Raw genomic sequence first — 25172 nt, forward strand, 5'->3', positions numbered from 1 at the left:
TTTGGGCATCTCTACGCTACATGATTAAATGCATGAAATAGGTCAATGACAGTCAAATTCTCAATATAGTTAAGTGTTTTTCCAACGTTATGTCTAAACTGTATACCATGGGTAACTGTCCTGTTATAATTATCTATAGATTGCACAGAGTTTAACACTCGGCTTAAATGGTCAGTTCTGGTTACAGGAGATACTCAATAGCCCCCACCATAAATACACACTCTTAACTCCAGTTCCCAAGACATTCTTCTCTTTCATAGAAAGCTGACTCCCAACAAAAAACAAAATGCAACTAGTGGTGCCCATAATCTCATGGGATGTATCAATCTCCCTAATGGCACCGGAATGTAATCAGATCATGACTAGAAGAAACTCATACTGGGCTTCAGAGTCCAGAAGACAGAGTTTATTAACAGGTTTTAATTTATAACTCAAAAGCATATAAGGACAGGGAGAGATGTGTTAAAGGATACAAAGTTACAGCGAGACAGAAGCAATAAGTTCTAGCGTTCCATACCACTGTAGGATGACTATAGTTAACAGAAATATATAATTTCAAATAGCTAAGAAGGAAGACATTGAATGTTCCCAACACCAAGAAATGATAAGTGTTTGAGATGATGGATATGTGAATTACCCTGACTGACCACTATAAATTGTATGTATTAAAACATCACTACGTACCCAATGAATATGTACAATTATTGTCAATTAAAAAAAATTAATAAAATAAAATTTTAAAATGTTAAAGAATGGAAAAAATGAATGCCTCCCTTCAGAGATGGCAAAGAATAAGTACTGTAAAGCTATTCCTCCTCCCCCCAAAATTCAAGTAATTTCTGTTATCTGAAACATTTAAGGAAAGGTTCATGGCATGACTACTAAGGATGTGAGATTTTAACTCAGCCACAGCTTTTTGGTAGAGCAGCCAAAGAAAAGATACTGAACCGATGAACCATGAAAAGGCATATGCACCTCCTTAAAAGTATTTATTAGTTAGTTAACCATAAAAAAGTATGCTTTCTCTCCCTGAGAATTTCAACTTTTTGTTTTTTTTTTTTTTGGAGACGGAGTCTCGCTCTGTCACCCAGCCTGGAGTGCAATGGCGCGATCTCGGCTCATTGTAAGCTCTGCCTCCCAGGTTCATACCATTCTCCTGCCTCAGCCTCCCAAGTAGCTGGGACTACAGGCGCCCGCCACCACGCCCGGCTAATTTTGTTTTTGTATTTTTAGTAGAGATGGGGTTTCACCATGTTAGCCAGGATGGTCTCGATCTCCTGACCTCGTGATCCACCCGCCTCGGCCTCCCAAAGTGCTGGGATTACAGGCGTGAGCCACCGCGCCCGGCCGAATTTCAACTTTTATGGAAATGATAATAAACAGCTACAATAAACATTATCAGGAGGGAACACTGGCTAGCTAGAAGAGCTAGTTTTGAGTTTAATCAGTATTAATAAACAGAATACAGAGATAATCTCACTTAAACCAGCATTTGATGATCTTCTAATTGCTAAGTGACAATGAGACAGCTTAAATTTGCTTTGAATTTAGTAGGGATCCATATTAACAACTGTCCAGTACAGGTTTTCACATCAATACTTTGCCTCAAATCTATCAACACTGTAAAATCCGGATGGATGAATTTGCCCCATATCTAGAGACTGCACTCTCAAAGACAGGGAAAAATAAAACCAAAAACAAAAAAGCCTAGATCAGTGTAATTTTCTTCATTCTAAACATAGATTTCTACTTACCATGATTATTTAAAATGCCAACATTAACAAACACAGGGGAAAATCATAATGAACTATAGAAAGAATAGTTCACATCAATAAAACCTCTGGAAAGGAGAATTTAAGGTTCAAGACAACCTTCTATAATAAAATTTGTTAATCATTTCAAAATATATATGTATCTCGAAACATCACATTGTATGCTGTAAATACATACAATTTTTATTTGTCCACTATATCTCAATAAAGCTTGAGAAAAAAAAAAAAAACACGAAAAGGTACTCCCACCACCAAAAAAAAAAAAAAAAAAAAAAAAACACCACATGGGTGGCCAGAGAAGTTTCAAAAGTTAACTATGAAGAAATGTGACTCCTTAGGCTAAATAAGCTAGTTACATTTGAGCCTTAAATCAATTAATGCAGGGACCTCAAAAATCCAGAAAGAACATCAATTTATCTCTGATTCTTTGGCTTCATTAACAAAAAAAATGAGGAAAGTGTCATATCATCACCATGTCAATACTATTTGCCTTTCTACAAGGTCACTTTTATAAGTACGCATATTTAGAATGAAATTCTACTGTTCAGATAAATATCTACTATAAGAAAAGGTGCTGCATTTCTGCTTAAGAGTTATTTGAAACTAATGAATGCCACCAAAGTAATGGCTGTATGATTCAGGTAGTTTTGCAAATTTATTCATATTCCTAAGAAATAACTGTGTAAGTCACAAAACAGTTAATGTTCTTTAATGCAATTAGTAATACTTCAGATTATAAATTTCAAAGACTGATTCTACAATTAATATCAAATAGGTGATTATTTCTTTTCAGATGTAACCATAAAAATTGGGATTCAATATACAAAGCTGAATTCTGATTCAAGTGAATAAAGTGACACACACTGTAGCATCTCACCTAGAAAAAAACAGGAAATCAAATTACACTTAGAAGAATAAGGAGAAGTAAATCTGTTTTGAATAAGGGACATATACGAGACTGACAAACCAATAAAAAAGAAATGAAAACCCAGACAAAAATGCAAATGCTTATAAAAGTGTACAGCAATGGTTCTCAGTTCTCATACACATTATAATCTCATAATGAGCTTGTAAAAAAAAATATCAAGGAACAAGCCACACACCCAAGATTCTGACTTACACCAGGATGGGCCCCAATACTGATTAAAAACTCCCTAGATGATTCTAAAGCACAGCCATATTAGAAAATGACAAACAGGTTAGGGATAAACTGGGTTCACGTTATTTGAAACAATTTCAAGTAAACAATTTGAAATTCAAGGACCTAGAGGAAAACTAAGTTGGTCTCTGCCTCATACCATACAATGAAAACAATTCTAGATGGTTTTAGAAAAAAATTATAAAATTTCTAAAAATCTAAAAGACCATGACTATGATATTGTAATATACAAAGCCTTTCTGAGCATAAAACAAAATGCTGAAGACAGACAGTAAGAAAGAAGACTGGTAGTTATGATTAACCTTATCTAAACAAACAGCTCTTCTTATATGCATTAAGAAAGCATTAATGCTAACAGGAAAATGAAATACAAAGGACAAAAAGGAAAGAATTTTAAAAACACAAAATGACTACTAAAGATGAGAAATGTTCAGTTTCTCATGTAAATAAATGTATTGAAAAATTTCCATTCTTTACCAAAAAAATTAGAAAAAAATAGCTTTCACATCTAGAGCTATTTAGAGTACAGAGGAATCAGAACAGAAGTACAGTTGTAGAAACTCTAAGGTGACATTCTTCAGAGAAATTTGCACAAGTGAATGTAAACACCTCCCAGAGGTTACGCTGGGAAGGACCTAGAAATGTATTCACATGGCTATATTTGTTTTTGTTAATTTACAAAAGTACAACATTTTCATTTGATTCTGTTAAACACCCTGACCTCTTCCATAATAATCCTTCCCTTCACTATGACTTAGACCAGTTGGGATCAGAGACGCTGCTGGAATATTTGGGATCTGGCCAAGAAGCAAATGAAGTGAGATGCATTTATTTTAAGTTCAGAGATAAATTTTAATTTATAAATAATAAAAAGGCAAAAACAAAAGAAAAAAGGAAACAAAAAATAATAAAAAGGTTTTAGATTTAATAATTCAATTAAAGAAGAGTGAAAAAGACAAGTTTTCTGCTGATTGAACATAAAATGCCAACATTAAAAAATGTAAAAGAAAATTCATAACGAACTATAGAAAGAACATGAGTGACATACTGATTATAAACTCAAAGAGTGAATTCAATATATTCAAATATTATTCACTGTGTATGCACACAGACAACATAAACACACGCACATAAACAAACACCTTGAAAAGTCTCAAAATATTGCAACTCACATATCACAGAAACTTGGTAGAGATTTACCCTAAATCTAGATAACAATCCAAAAAATCTGCATGGCATACAAATACCAAGTTGTGACAATAAAAGAAATGTTTTAAAACTATAAGTAATGCTCTCCAAAAATATGTTAAATAAATCAAAAACTGAATCATCTTGCCATATTCTCTTCAGAAATATTACAAAATTACTGTGATGTGAAGAGGAGATCAGTAATAGGTAGAACAAAAATAAAGAAAAATGTCATGGAGGTGTGTCAGGTACATCTCTATATAATTAATAAAAATAAAATTAAAATGTGGTATTGATGTATCAGCAGAACCCCACTTTACATATCTTACTCTTGAAGTCAGAAAATGCAGTAAGCATAATTTCTTTAAATATAGATTGTCAAAATCTCTCCATGTACAGTATCAATTGCAAGTACTTCATATTCTCCAATCCATATGATCCACTAACCCCCCTGATTACACAAGCAATACCATAGGATCATTCTCATCTAAAGACAAATGAAGTGACTGGACATAACTCATTCAGTTTTTCATACCAAGAAATTCATGCAAATTTACATTCATTTACCACAACTGAATTCTCATTTGAATGGTATAAAGTTTGCCATAAAATACCAATAGAAAAGACATCTGGACCAAATAAAATATCAAAAAATCTGCGAGTTCCAACTGTGCTGCCTCTGATTTGTATGGAATTAAGTACAGACAGCCCAGCCCCTCCCATGACCAGGAAAAGTTTAAGCAAACATTAAGAACACATTTTGCCTAAGATTCAAGACCTTAACGTGTTAAGATTATTTCCACTATCTTGAAAAATATTAATAAGTACCTCAGATTAAAAGCCAAGCTCAATCAGTTACTATTGTCTATATGTAGTAAAATCCTGGTTTTAAATAATATTTAAAATCTAAAATATAGTTAAATGCATACAAATATTATCTGTAAGTAGTAAATTCCATCTATTTTTTGATAAATTCTCAGATTATAAATTTAGTAGCCCCATCTTTAATCTTCCCAAGTAAATCCTACTTAAAAGGTGATGATTTTGTCAAAATTAATTAATTTAACTTACAATACTTTCTCCCTAATCATGAACTCAAGATACAAACACTTAGGCAAATAAATATCAATAAAAAAATACATCCATGCTACTACTAAATGCTTTATAGCCCACAAATTGCTCTGAATTTATGCTACCCAAAATAATACTTATATATACATTTTCACAGCCAGGGTGACAGGTAAAATTGGTTTAGTTAATTGTTTCAAAGGAAGGATGAAACTGGTAGTAACAGAAAAAAGATAAATTATATTCATGTTACATTATTGTTTACCTAAGATCAATTGACTAACAAGGAAAAAATGAGAGAGAAAACAAGCTTCCTTGTGTGTAAGCATTTTCATGAGTATGTGAACATTTTCGTGGGTATGTGTGCGGGTCCGTGGGTTCGTGCAGTGAGTAAGAGGTGGAAGGTATGTCTGTGGCTGTGTAGAGCAAGAAAGAGAGCGAGAAGGAGATCACATAAGGTCACTGAATGATCACAACGTAGAGCAAGACAAAAACAAGATCACTGCATAATCATTGAAACACATGCAAAAATAAGAACACTATACAAACCACAGGAATAACCCAATACCTCTAGTTCCAGCTAATCTGAGTAACTCCTACGTTTTTGCTAATTACACTTTTAGCTTGCTCCAGTCCCCTTGTTGTATAGATAAAGACACCAGATCATACAATTGCCCCCACATTCTGCCAGCATCCAATCCAAACCAAAACCACTCCACTTTGAACCCTTCCCGTAACAATACCTAAGCAAGCCGAAATCTACTAACAAGCTCTTCCTAAGATCAATGGTTCCCCATGCTGTGCTGTTTCCCCTGTTGCACAGAGGCAAAAAAAAAAAAAAAACTCTACCTTGACAAAAAGTGTGTTGCTGGTGGATTTTAGTTAGAGGACATTTACGGAAAGAATATTCAACTTAAATTTTTATCCCTAAGTAACCTATATATTTAACTTTCACAATGAAAATGAGTGCCAAAATACACAGCAGTTTTCAAGTATTTGATGATACCCTAATTTAGGTGAAGAAAGCAAAAAGATGTGAGCCAAAATCTAATGAGTCACCAAAAGACATGCTGCAGCTCTTTTGAACAATGTACTCAAACTATTAAAAGGAAGTGCCATTCCATAACTGATGTGCATGAAACCCTGCAAATGAAAAGCAATTTGGAGAACAGAGTTTAACACCCCAGCTTCCAGACAATTAAAGGATAAACTACCACTGTAATATTAAGCACTTCCTGCACTACCTAGGCCTTCAGAATCTGGCATAAGTTCAAATGCAAGGAGGTTCAATCAATAAAGATAATAAATTCAGATGCCAATTCAACAGCACCCTCTGCTTGCAGATAACTTAATTTCATTTTCGAGGATTTCCTAACCCAATACCTAATTTGACAAAATCTATCTTTTAAATTATGCAGCTAATGTAACCCATTTAAGATATATAAGTTTAAGCTAACCAGAAGGAATACATTATGACATTTTACATTTAAATAAGCCTGACATGACTGAAAATTAGCAAGGATCCAGGTAAAAGTCTGTCTGGAGTTTGACACTGATCTCCTGGCAGCAGGGCGTAGCAAAGTGAATCTCAGACTTTAGCAAGCATAAGAAACATCTAGGGATCCTGTAAAAAAGATTCTGGCTTAATGATTATTCAAGAGAGGCCCAGAAATCTGCATTCTTGACAAATATTTCAGTTGTTGTCAGAAGGCCTTCCGTTCCCACTTCTACATAATGCAGTAAAGTATTCTATAGCAGCAGACTAAAGTGTTTCCACTGGGGCAGATAATTATTTGTGCAACTTTTTTTTTTTTTTGAGACAAGATTTCCCAATGTCACCCAGACTGGAGTGCAGTGGGGCAATTATGGCTCACTGCAGTTTTGACCTCCTGGGCTCAAGCAATCTTCCCACCTCAGCCTCCCAAGTAGCCAGGACCACAGGTACACGCCACCAAGCTCTGCTAACATTACCCAGGCTGATCCAGAACTCCTGGACTCAGGCGATCCTCCTGACTAGGCCTCCCGAAGTGCCAGGATTACAGGCAAGAGCCACTACACCTGGCCCTTATTTGTGCAATTTTAAAGTGGTGTTTTATCCAAAGAGAAATGCAAAGTTTGTAAAATAATTTTCCTCAAATGATAATGACTTCAAAAGACTTACAAATCTTTACAGAAAATAAATTAACTACTTAACATCTATGCTCTAAAAATGTCTATAAATATTTTTCTGGTTAACGGGAAATCACAATCAATTGTTTCCAACTTGAATAACAGAGGTAAGAAAAAAAAGAAAAAATATCAGTTAAAATTCAATCAGAGGCCAGGCTCATTACCTCACACTTACAATCCCAAAACTTTGGGAGGCTGAGGCAAGAGGATTGCTTGACTCCAGGAGTTCCAGACCAGCCAGGGAACCATGGCAAGACCTCGTCTCTACAAAAAACTTTAAAAAAAATTATGCGGGCAAGGTGGCACATGGCTGTAGTCCTAGCTACTCAGGAGGCTAAGGTGGGAGGATCACTTGAAACCAGGAGGTCGAGGCTACAGGGAGCTGTGATCATGCCACTGCACTCAGCCTAGGTGACAGAGTAAAACTGTCTCAAAAAATAATAATAATAAATTTGATCACAGAGGTAACCACTGCTTAGCATTAAGAATATCCTTTACTCCCCCTATGCCTCCTTCTATATTCCTTGAGTTTTGCTTCATTATATAAAACATCAAGGTAAAATTGTCAAAGGAAAGGCAGATCGCTACTAGGTGAAAGCCTTCATTTAAGGAAGTACACAATTGTAATAATTACAGAATCCACAGCCCTATAACAGAGAAAGACTTGCAATTAGTTCACAAACCCCACAGGAAGAAGTTTCATAATGGAGGGAAAGCACACATTGAACAGCCTATATTGCGTTCGAGCCATCCTGGTAGCAGAAGAGCAGTGGCAGCAGTGACATGCCACTACACCTAACATGCAGATGAGCCCTATCTCATATCAAAGAGGCTGCCATCTTCCTCGTCAACACAGTACTAGAAAGAAACAAAACACAAAATTTAAAAAAAAAAAATAGGAAAAAGACAAAGAGGCAGCCATTGGCCTCAGTACCTTACAACCTAGATTCCAGGAAGCTCGAGTGACTTCTAGCTTAGAGGATTAAACACACACACACACACACACACACACACACACTCTTTGAGGGCTAGAACATGAGAAAAATAGATAAGGCTAAAACAGACATAATAAAATAAAAGGGAAAAGGGAGCCAAATACATGGGTAAGTTTAATAAATTACAGGAAACCAGTTTTATCTTAAAGTTATTGCTCCACTGCTTCACCCAAACACAATGTGTTCAAACCCATTCTAACAAAGATGAAAGCATACGCTCTACCGATAACTGCTCTACCAATTGATATTGCAACCCTTTTAAAAGAGCCCTTTTGAAAAGAGTTTCAAATCATCCGAAGTTTTCAAGACAACATGTAAATCCATATGGTTATGTGAAATTTTGTGATACTCAAACACTGCCAATTAATGTAATTCAAATATTTCTAAGACACTGTGAGGCACCACAGGATACAAACACAGACACACACACACACACACAACAGAGAGAGAGACACACACACACAAACATATACACACACTTGCTCACATCTGCAGGCTGGTCATGGCCTCAGACTGCTAGGTACAGATTATTCCCAGGCTTCCAGGTGAATGTGATGTGGATTCAGGTGAGAATGACCGTGGTAAGGAGCGCATGGCCATCTCTAGCTTGGCTGCCACAAGGTCAAGCATGAGGGCAGTGACATAGATCTGACATTAAGCAACTCATCCATTGCCCTCTCACTCTCAGTTCACATGGCTGCATGCATGCCCTGCCCTCCTGGTAACAGTCAGAGGAAAAGCAAAATTAGATCATTGGACCTGAAATGTAATATGGTTTTTTGTTTTAGTTGTTACGCTTCATTATTCTATCATATGTTCTGATAATTTGTTTTCATTTAATTTAGGATAATGTACACTTGATTCTAAAATACATGCTCTCTGATAAAGTCTAATATACAGCATCTATAAGAAACAAACAAATTTACAAGAAAAAAAACAACCCCATTAAAAGTGGGCAAAGAATGTAAACAGACATTTTCCAAAAGAAGACATACATGCAGTGAATAAACATACGAAAAAAAGCCCAACACCCATAATCCCAGAACTCTAGGAGGCCGAGGCCAGCAGATCACTTGAGGTCAGGAGTTTGAGACCAGCCCAGCCAATGTGGCGAAACCCTATCTCTGCCACAAATACAAAAATTAGCTGGGCACGGTGGCTTGGGAGGCTGAGGCATGAGAATCGCTTGAACCCAAGAGGCAGAGGTTGCAGTAAGCTGAGATTGTGCCACTGCACTCCAACCTGAATGACACAGCAAGACTTTCTCCAAAAAAAAAAAAAGGAAGAGATGCCTGCCTCTCTCACGCATGAGGGAATCAGTCTAAACAGGGTGAATATTTTGAGGATGCATTATTAAGTAAAGAACAAATATTACACAAAGCTCACCCAATGTAGAGCGGCCAAAAAGAATGATTTTTTTCTTGTAAATTTGTTTGTTTCTTATAGATGCTGTATATTAGACTTTATCAGAGAGCATATATTTTAGAATCAAGTGTACATTATCCTAAATTAAATGAAAATGATAATGAGGAAATAAAGTTCTGGGAAAGGAATATGGTAGTTATATGTCTTATGATATATGGATACTTATATGCTGTAAAAGATGAATATTCGGTTCAAATACAATGCTAGTGAAATGTAACAAAAATGACAACTTACATATTTAAATGGTGGCTACGTTTTTTTCCCACTTTCAATAAAATTATGACATCTTAGAGCTGTAATGACTTTCAAGAATATGTCTGCCTTGTGGATGATTTTAAATCTTTAATATTGAAGTAGCAATTTGCACTGTTATTAATACTTTAGCATATAGATCTGATTTTTATAGAGGTGGAAATGAAAGTTGCCACAATTCCCGCAAAGATTTTAAAAGCTGTACGCATCTTGTTCTCCAAGGTAGTGACAACAGCGGGCAATAATTGTTCACATTTTGAAGCTCTAATAACATGAAAGTCACGAATGATTATCTCAGCTAGGCACAGTGGCTCACACCTGTAATCAAGACCAGCCTGGGCAACATGGCAAAACTCCCTCTCTACAAAAAATACAAAAATTAGCTGGTCATGATGGCACACGCCTGTAGTCCCAGCCACCAGGGAGGCTGAGGCAGGAGGATCACTTGAGCCTGGGAAGTAGAGGTTGCAATAGCCAATACTGCACCACTGCACTCCAGCCTGGGTGACAGAGTGGGACCCTGCTGAAAGAAGAAAAAAAGAAAAGGAAAGAAAGAGAAGGAGGGAAGGAGGGAAGGAGGGAAGGAGGGAAGGAAGGAAGGAAGGAAGGAAGGAAGGAAGGAAGGAAGGAAGGAAGGAAGGAAGGAAGGTTGGTTATTGGGTTTAAAGCACATGGGGTAAAAGTAAAAATAAAAAGTGGTTTCTACCCACAGGATAAAGCCGTTTTTTATTTAGACTTTCAGTTATTTCCTCTGCCAAGAGTAATTCAACATAAATAACATATATAAATGCCAAGAGAGGGACAGAATCACTTGCTGACCATCACATGATAATCTTCAAATGTATCCTTACCAAAGTGTTTAACTTTCAAAACAAGGAACCCTCTCATTAATTAGAAACAGACTGCTGCCTATTCTTCAATTTTAAAATATCCATTCTAAAGTAACTATGTGATAGCTCTAAGTAACCATAACCACTGTAATGAAGTATAAGTACCCTTAACATCAACATCCAACTCTATACCCAATCATAATCCCAGCATGCTTTAAGGCAGTGGTCCCCATGCTTTCTGGCACCAGGGACTGACAAATCTGGTGCAGAGTGGTTTGGGGATGATTTAAGCACCTTACATTTATTGTGGACTTTATTTCTATTATTATTACACTGTAATATATAATGAAATAATTATACAACTCACCATAATGTAGAATCAGTGGCAGCCCTGAGCTTGTTTTCCTGCAACTAGGCCATGCCCTCACGGGGGGATGGGAGACAGTGACAGATCATCAGGCATTAGAGTCTCATAAGGAGCATGCAACCTAGATCCCTCCCATGTGCAGTTCACAATAGGGTTCACACTCTGTGAGAATCTAATACCACCGCTGATCTGACAGGAGGTGGAGCTCAGGCAGTAATGCCAGCAATGGGGAGCAGCTGTACCTGCTGCCCTCGCTAGCTCACCTCCTACGGTGCAGCCCAGTTCCTAACAGGCCACTGGAACCTAACCAGAAGCAGTCTGTGGCCTCTTAGGAACTGGGCCACACAGCAGGAGATCCGTGGCTCAGGGGTTGGGGACCCCTGCTTTAAGGAATGTTTACAATATTTAACATCACTGAACTTTATCTAATAATGTTAGAAATTATAGACAGAACAACAAATATAACACAATGTTGCTTTGAGCAACAGGTCTATGCATTCCTCATAAATGAAACATGAGTAGGTTAACCTCTATGAAAGAACTATAATATTTTATTATTAGTGTATCTGAAAAATAAATATTTATATATAAAAAAAATTACCATCTTTCTACTCTCCTCAGACTCTTCTCTTTCCAAATATTCCTAAAACCATGATTTACATAGCAGAAGTAAAAACCATTTGAAATTACACAACAGAAGACTGACAAACCACTAAGCTACACACAACTCTTCAAAAGGCTCTGCACTGGTGGAGTGATTTGGAATCTTGTGGTTTCCCAAGGGAAGCTATAAAAATCAGGGAGAATGAAAAGAGTGCTGGCTGAAAAACCAAACAGATGGCTTCACCGACTAAAAAGCCAGCTGAGCTTAGAAGATTGTTCCCACTTAGAGTATCTTCCAAAAACAGCTTCACATGGTCGGTTTACATTTTCCTATTCTTTGCCACTGTTACACTACTATTGCAGAATTTGGACAGTAGTAGCAAAATATTAGCTTCCTATGGAGGAGAACAAAAGACTATTTCTTTTCATCCTCCTAAAAAAGTTTAGACCTGAGCTGCACTCTCTGGGTCACCATGAGCCATTCTCTGGAAATGGGGTTTATACCATGGGAATAAAGGTACACAAATATATTTAACAAATACATATTGCACATAACATATAAATATGTTTTATGTTCATCCTGTAATATATATCTATATATTAAATATTATATACACATATATTCACACAAACATGCAAACATTGGCTGGAGGAGGGCAGTGCAGGTGATCTGGAGCATACCTTGCAAATCTAATTAGTACTAAATTATTCTGTCCCATTTACGTGATATATGTTATCAATTCGTAAAATATTGAAAGTAACTGACAAAATGATTAATTTTAAACATTTATTCTGGCCGGCCACGGTGGCTCATGTCTGTAATCCCAGCACTTTGGGAGGCCAAGGCGGGCAGATCACCTGAGGTCAGGAGTTCGAGACCAGCCTGGCCAACATGGTGAATCCCCATCGCTACCAAAAATTCAAAAATTAGCTGGCCACAGTGGCGCACGCATGTAGTCCCAGCTACTCAGGAGGCTGGGGCAGGAAAATTGCTTGAACCTGGGAGGCAGAGGTTGCAATGAGCCAAGATCATGCCACTGCACTCCAGCCTCGGCAACAGAGCAAGACTCTGTCCCAAAAAAATTAAATTAAAGTAAATATAAAACATTTATTCCACAGCAGAGAAGAAAAAAACAGTGTTCCTAGACCTCAGGAAGCAATGTCCTATTATGTAGCTAGTGTTGTGGTGAAGACTCCCAGCCTGCTAGAGCAGTGTGTGCACAATAGGTAAGAATGGCTTGTTTGCTATGAAAGAGGTTAATATCCAATAAGACATAAGCTTACAATAAAAACTGTTATTTAAACACAAAAATAACCCTACTATATTACATATAGGAAGAATAAATACTTGGCATTATGCCCAAATAAAACCTAACTGCAACAAGTAACTCTGCAAGAGAAACACCTTCCTTAGAAGTACCCTACTATATAGAACAAGCAGAAGGCTCTGCCATGCACCAATAAACTATTTACCTTTCACCACTGGCTGTCTATTTTTAAATTTTAATTTGCTTTTTCTGTCTTCAGAATTTCAAACTTTAAATGTGAATGACAATTCTGCAAGAAAAACGAACAAGGAGAGTAAATTTTTAATTACTCTCTGGGTGAAGTGGCTCACACCTGTAATCCTAGCATTTCGGGAGGTTTTTATGTTAAAAATAAATACTAAAATTTTAATTATCATCTATAAATTGTTTTAGTCTTTCTGATTGACTACAATAACTTACTTGTTTCCTTTCTTGTCTATTTCTCTGATAAAAGTGGCAAGAATGTACATAAATCTACACAATAAAATGGCAATATTATATGTAACTACAGGGATATGGGTCTAGAATCTGTAACTAAAACCAAGTCAATAAAAGAACACTTTTAATGAATATTTTCTCAATGCTAAGTTCTAGGCACTGTGCTAAAATCTTCACATTTCCCTTCCTCTAGCTCTGTAAGGGAGGTCTTATTACCTTAGCTAAGGAAACTAAAGCACAGAGAAGATAAGTTACTTAGCTAAGGGCAGATAGTTATTAGGCAGCAAAAATGGGAGTTACCAACATGTCCCTATTACTCAAAAGCCTGTGCTCTTAACCTACTACACTATGTACCTCCCAAAATATTGTTTTCACAGGAACCTTTCTACAAACTGGCTTCCAGAGAACAGAATAGCCATGGGAAGGCTCATTCTCATTCATCAAAATGATACGGCATTCAACCTAAACCAGGAAAAGCAAAACTGAAAATGGGCTCAGTGATTTCTCATGGGAAATTTTCACTTTATCTTAAAATAGTATTACCTAATTTACTGGACCATCAAAAGTGACTAAGACTTCACTATATTGAAAAGTGAAAATATGAAATATTCAATGGCAATAATGTTTTTGTCACCTATAAATGTATATATGCATTCTTTTTTTAGCAAATCAAATCTATGTAAAGTAATACTGTTTGTATACATGTATACCCATGCCCACAAATCTCCACGATTTTAGCATATATAATTTTTAAGAATAGATATGCAGTTCTGCATGGGGTAGTATCTTTCTAACATATGTAAAATCACTCACTTAGTGAGCAGTGAAGTTTAAAAACGAAACATACAAACAGCTGGATATCCTGAAATCACAAGGTATCTTTTTTTTATATTGTTTGTTTATGGAATTTTTTCCCTTCTCTCTAGGATTTGAATAAACTCCATGTATTCAAGCTACCTTCTGGCACTACATAATTCTAGTTTCCATTTGAAAGCCAAAATAAGTTACAAAAAATTGTTTGTAAAAATTCAAAGCAAAATATGTGAAATATTAAACATAAGTACACTTTTCTGACAACGTAATTCAATAGCTTTTACTAAACAAGAAGATGACATTTTAAAACTCTTACTGTTTATTATTCTTTCATCTACTTTTCATGTCTTCAAAAAATTCAAGCCCTAAATCTGGAATATAAGTTTCTTGTTGACAAAAATCAGGACTTTATTTTCTATCAAGAAAAATTCCCTGCAAAAACTTAATGTTGTTCAGTAACAACACATAACACCAACTACAAAGACATACATAAAGCAACATACTCATGGCTCTTTTTGTAATCTCTATTTTGAAGTATCATACTTCCTAATAAAAACAAAGCTTTGGATGATTCTGTTAAGAAAAGACACTGGTTATGAAATATTACAATGAGAAATTAGAAAGGAGAAATACAGGCACAATATCCACCTCAAAAAAAAAAAAAAAATTAGCCAGGCGTGGTGGCGTGCACCTGCAATCCCAGCTACTTGGGAGGCCAAGGCAGGAGAATCTCTTGAACTTGGGAGGTGGAGGTTGCAGTGAACTGAGATCATGCCACTGCACCCCAGTCTGGGCAACAGGGCAAGACTCCATCTCAAAAAAAAAGAAAAAAAAAAAACACATGAAAAATCATGTTTTAATGTAGCTAAAACATATACAAACAGGATATAAAAACTGAATAAAAATCAAACATTTGAAAATTACAGGTGAAATGAGTAGAGATTAAAAATAATATGATTATAATTACAATTATAGAATGCCTAATAGAACAATTTTACGAACATGCCAAGGATATGCCTAAATAATTCAGATTTTTATAAGTAATGATGAGAGAGGAAAAAATAATTGAGATATTATCTTTTATATTCTAAAAAAAAAAGTAGGAAGAAAAGCTGGCAGTGGTTGACAACTTTTTCCCTGGTTAAACAATACTTATTCCTCTAAGTCAGTAGTTAAGGAACTTCGTATTTAATAAATTTCTGGAAAATCTTCCCCAAAACCAGTTTAACCCTCATAATATTTAAATTAAACATAAAACTTGTGTCATTGTTGTTAACAAAAAGCCAAACCACTACCGAAAGAAAAAATCTGAGGGTATGTGCACACATGGTTGAGAATAAAGAAATCTGGTATACCTAATTTAAAAAAAAAAAAAGAAATATTATTTTTTAATCCTGAATATTAACAACTTTGCTTCATCTTGGTAATAAAATCTTATTTTTTTGGAAAAAAAGGATCAGTTCATATCCAATTAAAGTTCTCAATAAAAATTAGAGTGAGCCGGGCGCAGTGGCTCACACCTGCAATCTCAGAACTTTGGAAGGCCGAGGCGGGCGGATCACGAGGTCAAGAGATTGAGACCATCCTGGCCAACATGCTGAAACCTCGTCTCTACTAAAAATACAAAAATTAGCTAGGCATGGTGGCGTGTGCCTGTAGTCCCAGCTACTCAGGAGGCTGAGGCAGCCTGGTGACAGAGCGAGACTCCGTCTCAAAAAAAAAAGAGAGAGGATGTAAATTGGCATTTAAATTTAAATTTAGATAAAATTACCCTTTTTTTTTTTTTTTTTTTTGGTGGGGTCTTGCTCTGTCACCCAGGCTGGAGGGCAGTGGTGTGATCTCGGCTCACTGCAAGCTCTGCCTCCCGGGTTCACGCCATTCTCCTGCCTCAGCCTCCCAAGTAGCTGGGACTACAGGCACCCGCCAGCACGCACGACTAAGTTTTTTATTTTTTAGTACAGACAGGTTTTCACCGTGTTAGCCAGGATAGTCTCAATCTCCTGACTTCATGATCAGCCTGCCTCCACCTCCCAAAGTGCTGGGATTACAGGCGTGAGCCCCTGCGCCCGGCCCCAACTTTAATTTTTACAGTGATTGTTTTACAATCAGGAAGACCTGGGCCAGGCGCAGTGGCTCACACCTGTAATCCCAGCACTTTGGGAGGCTGAGGCAGGCAGATCAGTTGAGATCAGGAGTTCAAGAAGACCAGCCTGGCCAACATGATGAAACCCCATCTCTACAAAAAGCACAAAAATTAGCCAGGCTTGGTGGTGCACACCTATAATTCCAGCTACACAGGAGGCTGTGGCAGGAGAATCACTTGAACCCAGGAGGTGGAGGTTGGCATGAGCCAAGATCACGCCGCTACAATTCAGCCTGGGTGACAAAGTGAGACTCCATCTCAAAATAAATAAATAAATAAAAATAAATCAGAAATGCATTTCAAAAAAACCATTTACTCTAAAAACAGACATACCAAAATCTTTGCCCTCACAGTTATCTTTCATTGCCAAACCTCCATGTTCTTAACTAAAATACTTATTCCATTTGTGATTTACACAGAGTCTTACATGTGTATTAGAACTATACATAAGTAAATACTTATCAAATTGCCAGCAAGTTAAACTTTACTGGAATGGCTTTTATTTGTCCTTTTAAAGTTAATTATTAACAAGCATTCTTTTTTAAATTATATGTCAAATTTAGCCTGAAAGTAATTTTGCAGAGCCAGATTCCCAGGGGAAGAACACTGTTCATCATCAGAATCACTGTTTTCCAAAAGGAAAGTTGACCTTGAATGTGGTCCAAGCCATTACCTTCCTAACACTGTTTCGTTTCAACCACTGATGGTTATGCCCCATCACCAAGCAGTGCTGTAGTAGATAGCTAAAATCTATCTCAGATAGGCAAGTAAAGCTGGTATTTATCTTTCTCTTAGGCATAATATGTCACCTTCAGAATTTAAAAAACCAAGGGGCTTAGAACCTGAAGATGTAATTACCTGTCAGATTCTACTAAAGGCTTTTGAAAGTTAACATCCTATACCTATTGTTCCCACAGAAAAATTCCAGAATGTCCAATAGAAAAGCTGATTCAATTTATGCTATAGTCTATTTTGTGGCATTTAAATATAGTATTATCTGATACATGCAATACATATTTCTTACGGAATTAAAATTCTTTGAGATGGTATTTCACCATTGAAGAAGTACAAATGAACTCCCTACACTTGCTTGTACAACCTAAAAAGCAGCAATAAGATAAACAGCTTTTTCTTAAATTAGCTCTACAACAAAGAGGAAAACTTAATGCATGAACGATGGTTACAAAGTGCTGTAGCGCAGAGTTCCTCAATCTCTACGTGATTGATATTTTGGGGCCATATAATCCTTTGTAGTGGAGGCTGCCCTGTGTATTGTACGATGTTTTGCAGTATGCTTGGCAGAGGCCGCTGATGCCATTGGCACCGCCCCCATCATGCAATCAAAAAAATGTCCCTAAACATTGTCAAATGTCCTTTACGAGACAAAATCATCCCAGGGGTCAGAACCAGTGAAGGAGTAGAAATGGCCACACACAGGTTGCAGTTTGGCTCTGCTACTTTGGCTATGCACCAGGGGGAGACACTTAACCTCTTTGCCTCAGTTTCCTCCTTCCCCAAATAACAGCTCTAAGGACTAAGTTAGAAAAGGTTTGAATAGTGGCTGCTGCTACTGCTACTATTATGATTGCTTCAATTGTATACACTGTAGCATCTCTCTAAACTTCAGTCTCCCTATGACCCAAATGTATAGTTTTTCAATAAAAATTTTCTCAAGGGCCCACAACAAGGTGGGAGGGGGCATTACTAAGCTTACGGATTACAGATGCTTCCTAAAAGTCCATTTCAAGGCCCTAAGAATATGATCCAAACCCTAATTGGAACTAATAATCCCTGCATCACAGACACAGGATAGTCAGCTTGGTCAATGGAATGCTACACACACTCTTCCCTCTGCACTCCGGCTGCCACTCTTGTCTGAAGGGGAACATGACCACAGCTCATGTGGAGCTACACACCTGTTGGAATCCAGCACCAAATGCCACTTTCTCTTTCATGAAGTACATTCCTGATGACATTCTAATCATCTCCCTCTGGCCCCACCCCAAACACCAAGGCCTCTCATAGCATTTGTACTCTGCAGATAACAAGTGACTCAGAATAGTCACGGCCCAAATGAGCTCACTTCTCTGATGAACCACTGACACCTTTTCTGTCCTCACTCCTCTGTTTACCCTGCAGGGCACAGCCAGGGCACTGACCATATTATTGCTTAGGATATCTTTTTAACTGGACAGCTACCTTTGGACAATTAATTACAATTCTCTAATAGGTTGATACAGTTTTTATATATAGCTCCATAGTAAATATTTTTCTCAGATAGGACTGCCAAATGTATATGACTATTGCTGGTTGAGGATGGTGGCTCATGCCTGTAATCCCAATACTTTGGGAGGCCAAGGCGGGTGGATGACTTGAGTCCAGGAGTTCGAGACCAGCCTAGGCAGCATGGTGAAACCCCATCTCTACAAAAACTACAAAAATTAGCTGTGTGTGGTGGCACATGCCTGTAGTCCCAGCTACTCAGGAGGCTGAGGTGGAAGGACTGATGGAGCTTGGGAGATGGAGGCTATAGTGAGCCAAGATTGCATCACTGTTCTCCAGCCTGGGTGAAAGAACAAGACCCTTTCTTACTTAAAAAAAAAAAAAAAAAAAAAAAAAAAAAAGACTATTGCTTACTGACCTCCACAGACCCAACAAAACTAATGACTAACGTTCATGCATGCGTGTTTAGTTGATGGCCATTCTTTGGGTACATAAAATGTCCTTGTTATCTAAATGAAGAGGTAATAAACAAATTACTGTGACTTAAAAAAAATTAACTCTAGCAAGTTTATTTATTGTGTATCACTGTTAACCAATTTATTACTAAAATTATATTGTTCAGTATACACTCCTTTAGCTGATAAGTCAGGTGATGGTAGTTTCACACTGGGGGGGTTCCAGATAGAAAAACAAGGGGAGTATTCAGCAATGTATGCTGCCCTTGTTACTGAGGGAATTCAAGGCATAAAGTGTGTTTGTGTGGGGGGTGAGAAGAGAGAGGGTTCCAAGTGCCTATGGAGGCAACAAGTTAGGCAACTCTGTGTAAATGCCAGGGTTCTCCTGATGAATCCTGGTAAAAGAAGACATTAGTCACAGGCAAAGAAGCATAAGAATGCAGTTGCATATTTCAGCATGTACTCAGAGGATCCCGTACATCAGAATTCTCTGAGGTGCTTACTGCAAACTATAGATGCAAAGGAGTGAGACCCAGCCTCTGCATTTTTGCAAATTCTCCAGGTATTTCTCATGTGCACTCAATTGAAAAGAACTGATAGATTAGGGGGTGTTACTCTTTTACAACAAAAGAACATTCATTGCTGAAAAGGTATGAAAGAATGATACATTAATATCATACATAAAATATACAATAATATAATTATTATATAATAATAGTATAATCATATGATATAATAATATATATTAATTGTACTATTATAATATGTAGCATATATTCATATTACATATGAATATGTTATTATATATATGTTTTATCATATACATATAAATATATAACATGTTATAGATAACATATATAACATACTGTTATGTTATATATAACATATTCATATTCTATATGTACATATTTATGAATATATATCATGTTATATATTTTATATGTTATGTATAAGGTATGCAGATTTTTTTTTATTATACTTTAGGTTTTAGGGTACATGTGCACAATGTGCAGGTTTGTTACATATGTATCCATGTGCCATGTTGTTTTGCTGCACCCATTAACTCATCATTTAGCATTAGGTATATCTCCTAATGCTGTCCCTCTCCCCTCCCCGCAAGGTATGCAGATTTTTTCAAAAGACATTTTTAAATACTGCCACTAAATTCAACGCGTGCTTTATTTTCCACATATTCACTGTATTAGGTGCTCATTACAAAATGAGTGGATTTCTATAAAAAGATTCTAGAGAAACTTACAGAAAAAAACTCATGTTGACAAGTCAGTGAAATAGTGTCAGAATGGGGCAGAGTTATTCTGAGAATGTGAAAATTCAACATACATATCCAAAAAACCTACCTGTGGCCACCCTGGAGTAGTTCCCATCAGTGGCTGAATCTGACCTCTAGTAGATCTTGAGAACTGCTGACTGCTAATAATTTAATTTCTGCAGGGAATCTTAGGAGATAGAGACACTTAGCATAGCACCAAGGAGAATGTCTTTCTCCTCTGCCAAACTAAAACCAATTAAATCAAATGCATCACATTCATCCAATTACACCAGTAAGCGTTAAAACGAGACTAATATCCCAAAGACCCTCAGGACTCATCAACAGTGAGTAACATCCTTAAGGGATCAATAAAATTAATGACATTTTAGTAATGAGACTTCTTATGAGCCATAAAAGAAAGAAGTGGCAGAGGGTTGTAGAAATCGTCTATTTTAATCCTCAAAAACTAGAGAAAACATTTGAAAGAAAGCCTTCAAATTTTTTTCAAAACAGGGAAGATGAACTTTTTAATATTCTATTTTGGCACCCACAAAAGTATCCTTTCTGCTTGCACATACCAAGAAGTTGGGGTCAAATACACCTGGATTGCAATCCTGACTGGGACTCCAGCAGAGTGACCTCAAGCAGACAAGTCATGAGTTTCAGTTTCCTCCTCAATAAAACTGGGCTGTTAAGAAGAGTCTACCCATTAGGACAGACCAGTGACTGGGGAAGAGTAGCACTTACCTAAACAACCAGCCCCTGCACCACAATTTCCACCTTATTTTATCATTTACATACACTGTCCTTCCTTACTGAATTGTTGCCAAAAAAAAAAAGTCAAACAGGATAAAGTGTACATTGCTTTGTGAAAAGTAAAGCATTACTCTCAAATGTCAGCTGTTATTAATTTGGAAATGGAAGAATACACACAATTAAAAGAGGAATGACACCCAGGGTAGTTGAGTAAATAGTAAAAGGGCACTCAGTTTCTTTAAATGACTTCAAGTCTCTTTCATTCTTTCAAGATTTACTGAACAAAAGGCTATAGCTAAACGTGTCTTCAATGACCTATAACAGATATTAGACATAAGCAAATACAAGAAAGAAAGGTCTAAGCCCTAAAATTAAGGTAAAGATAACTAAGAATTTCACTGTAGAGAGAGATTACTTCTAGCTGAGGGTGAGGAGATAAATCTTCACAAAACAGGAAGCAGTTGGGATAGCCTTGAAGTGTAGTGTTTGGATAAAGAAGATATTCCTGGCAACAGCACAAGGAAAGCAGGAAGATGAAGCAGCACAGGTACAAGGTGCAAGGTAACTTGGTTTTACTAAAGCATAAGGGTGTGGGTAGTGCTGGGGCCACAGACAAGAAAACAGGCTACAGATAAGCTGTAGAGGGTCCCAAACATGCAGCTGGCAGCTGGGATTCCCTGCTCACACTACTTTCATAAGGAAACCTCAGAGTTCTGCATTAGCAGAATAATCTGACACTAAAGAGGAAGACAGAGCCAAGGGGTAGCCATCAACCTCCAAGGCAGTTAAAAAGTGAAGGCTTGAACAGAAATGAGTGGTTAACAATGCAGTAAGCAAAGTGACTAATCATAGGGGATAAAAAAATAACAGGCGCAACAATAACAAAGCAAAAGACCACAGCTTTTATCTGCCACAAACAGGTGATACCATTATTACTTTAAAAAAAAGAGGACATATGTGATATACTACAGTCCAGGATACCGATGTAACTTTTAAAGTGATAATAGAACTACCCTCTACAATCTTGGTGAAACCACGAGGAAGTAGGATACACAGATCCAAGTAATGAGGGGAATGACAAAGGGTCTAACCAGGCAAGCAGCACCTACTATATCTCAGCTCTGTTCTGGACAAGAGATACATGCACAAACAAGACAGACTTAAAGCTGCTGGCAAGAGACTTACATTCTGGTATAAGGAAGACAAACAACCACATAGAGAAGGTAAAGAAAGAGAAGCGAGCTCAGGACAGAGCTCTTCAGCTCTCTAACACTGGAAGGCCTGGTAAAGGAGGCTGTGAAATAATGGCTAGAAAGCTGGAAGAAAACAAGGTGAGTACAGTGTTATGACAAGAATGTGTTGCAAGGATGGAGAGGGTGAGAGGTTGAGCAACATGAGGATGAAGAACTGACTCCTGGTTTTGGCCTAGAGATGACCCTGATAAAAGCTGTTTGATAGCCCAATTGGAGTGGGCTAAAAAAAGAATAAGTGGTGAGAAAATAGAGATGGTGAGTACAGCAACTCTTTCCAACAGTATAAAGGTGTGGGAGCCAAGATAAGAATGTTCTCAAGAAGGACAGAGTGGTAGGATGATACCAAAAGTTCAAATGAAATGAGAACAGACTGACTGGTTGTTTTGGGAAATGTATAGGTCAATGATTACAGCAGTTTCAGTGGAACAGCCAGATCAAAATAGTGATTAGAATGCCTTGAGAAGAATGGGAAGTGGGAAGGCGCAAGGAAATGGTGAGACACAATGCTAAAAGCCTAAGAACTTAATCTTCTTACAAGGCTAACAGGGTGGGAACTGACAGACATCTTCACTTGTGTGGAGGGTTGATATGTAGATGAAAAAACAAAGTGGAGTATTGTGATTTCTCCCAAGAGCAGAACTGAGACCAGCAGTTTCGTGTGGTCCCTGGAAGCCTCTACGTAGCTGAGGGATGATCTCCTCAAAGGAAAGGGTCTTCTTTTGGGGAGCAAGTCCTATACATCTCATATTCTAATTAACATCACTTATTATCAACTCCATTATCACCACACGTCAATATGATCAGGAGCATTATAAAATATAGAAGCTACAGTTACTATATGGAATAAATGTTAAAAAAGAAAAAAGAGGCCGGGCACAGTGGCTCACACCTATAATCCCAGCACTTTGGGAAGCCAAGGCAGGCGGATCCCTTGAGGCCCGAAATTCAAGACTAGCCTGGCCAACACGGCAAAACACCATCTCTACTAACAACACAAAAATTAGCCAGGCATGGTGGCATGCGCCTGTAATCCCAGCTACTCAGGAGGCTGAGGCATAAGAATCACTTGAGCCTGGGAAGAGGAGGTTGCAGTGAGCCAAGACCATGCCACTGCACTACAGCCAGGGCAACAAAGAGAGACTCTGTCTCAAAAAAACAGATAGATAGATAGATAGATAGATAGATAGATAGATAGATAGATAGATAGATAGATAGATAGATAGATAGGCAGGCAGGCAGGCAGGCAGGCAGGCAGGCAGGCAGGCAGATAGAAAATTTTTTTTAAAAGGACAGAATCTAAGGGGTTAATTTTCTTCTGTTAACAATGATTAAAACTTGTGCTGGCTTTACCAAAAAGCTATAGTCACCCAATCAATATATTTTCCCTCCATCTAATAAATAATAATTAAGATAAATGAACACGTATACATTTAATTGCACCTACCAATAGCATCGACATGTTCATGAATAAGAAAATGAGCAACAATTAAAGGACAGTAATGCAATCAAGAATTGCCAGATTTCCATTGCTGAACTACAAGCCATAAGTCCCCATAATACGGAGCTTCACAGATCAATGAAAACATCAAGAGTTTCTTTTAATAATCTGTGAACTACTAAACATACCCCAATGTTGTTGGATTTCTGAATGTCCATTTCTCTAGACCATACCTGTGATAAGCAATGCCTGGAGGCATTTGTTTGTTTTTCCCACCATGTGTTCTTAGCACCAGGCCTTCCTTACTCATGCTAGAGTGAAGAATGAGATAGAAATAAGAGTCTGAGGCTAACACTAGAAAGAGCTGATTCTCACTGAGAAGGAAATAATCATTTTTATTCTGTAACTGCTTGCTGCTATAAGCCAATCATATAATTTTAATTATGCAAAAAGAAGCTGAATATGGCCACAAAATATTTTCAGAGCAAAAAAGTGAAAACCAGCTCTCATAGAACAAAGATTCCACCTTTCACCGCAAGTGTCCCTTTCATTCATTTTTATTTTGGGCCTTTTTTTTTTTTTTTTTTTTTACTAATTATCTCTCTACAACTGCTTCTCCACTTATTTCTATTCACAAACGCCTTATATTAGCTCAGTTAATTCTTACATTATTTTTCCACCTTCACAACTGCCTCTCATAGTTGAGTCCTACAGCCTCAGGAAATGTTTTCTTGGAAGAAGGAATGCCTAACACCCCCTTGATGCCACACTGGGTAATCTGCTCACAAAGAGAAGGCACCTGGTCCACGAAAGAACCACCATCCAAAGGGGCTTGAATTTCACCGTCGCCAGCACTTTCTTAACTGAGTTCGCTGACCACAAGCTTTTACAGTTCGCAGCGGCTATGCTCGGAAGCTGCTCTCTAGTAATCCAGGGTACTTCACGGAAGCCACTGGAAACGTTCCACTCCAGTGACTGCCAATCCTAATATCCCAAGCTAAGCTGCGGCTCAAGATAAAAAACAGAACTTTTTCACGTCCCAATTCCCTTTTATAAAATACAAACTTTAAACTTCACAAGAGGTAGTACCACATCATATCAAGCTACCACAAAACCAAAAACAAAATTAAAACATGATTTTGAACACATGAATCTCAATTAAAAAGTTTATGTAACTCACATGTCAGCTGACAGGGATAATGAAAAAAAGAAAGAAAAATAGAACTAATGGGAAAATTCCCTTATAGT

The 25172-nt window shown here is 37.3% G+C and overlaps 1 protein-coding gene across 10 annotated transcripts in view; it reads right to left on the minus strand.

Moving 5' to 3' along the window:
* The window catches only part of KDM4C (lysine demethylase 4C), a 416633-nt gene that overhangs the window by 229420 nt on the left and 162041 nt on the right, over positions 1-25172 (minus strand). Inside the window, exon 1 of one of the 10 annotated variants that reach the window (XM_058431060.1) lies at positions 11226-11420. The exons of the other annotated variants lie outside the window; for them this stretch is intronic. Within the exon in view, the coding sequence (XP_058287043.1) occupies positions 11226-11228 (3 nt within the window). The 5' untranslated portion in view covers positions 11229-11420. Of the gene's footprint in view, positions 1-11225; positions 11421-25172 lie in introns of those variants that run through there. 10 annotated transcript variants of the gene reach the window in all.

This window comes from Hylobates moloch, unplaced genomic scaffold, assembly GCF_009828535.3.
Source record: "Hylobates moloch isolate HMO894 unplaced genomic scaffold, HMol_V3 SCAFFOLD_19, whole genome shotgun sequence".
In the NCBI taxonomy this organism is placed as follows: domain Eukaryota; kingdom Metazoa; phylum Chordata; class Mammalia; order Primates; family Hylobatidae; genus Hylobates; species Hylobates moloch.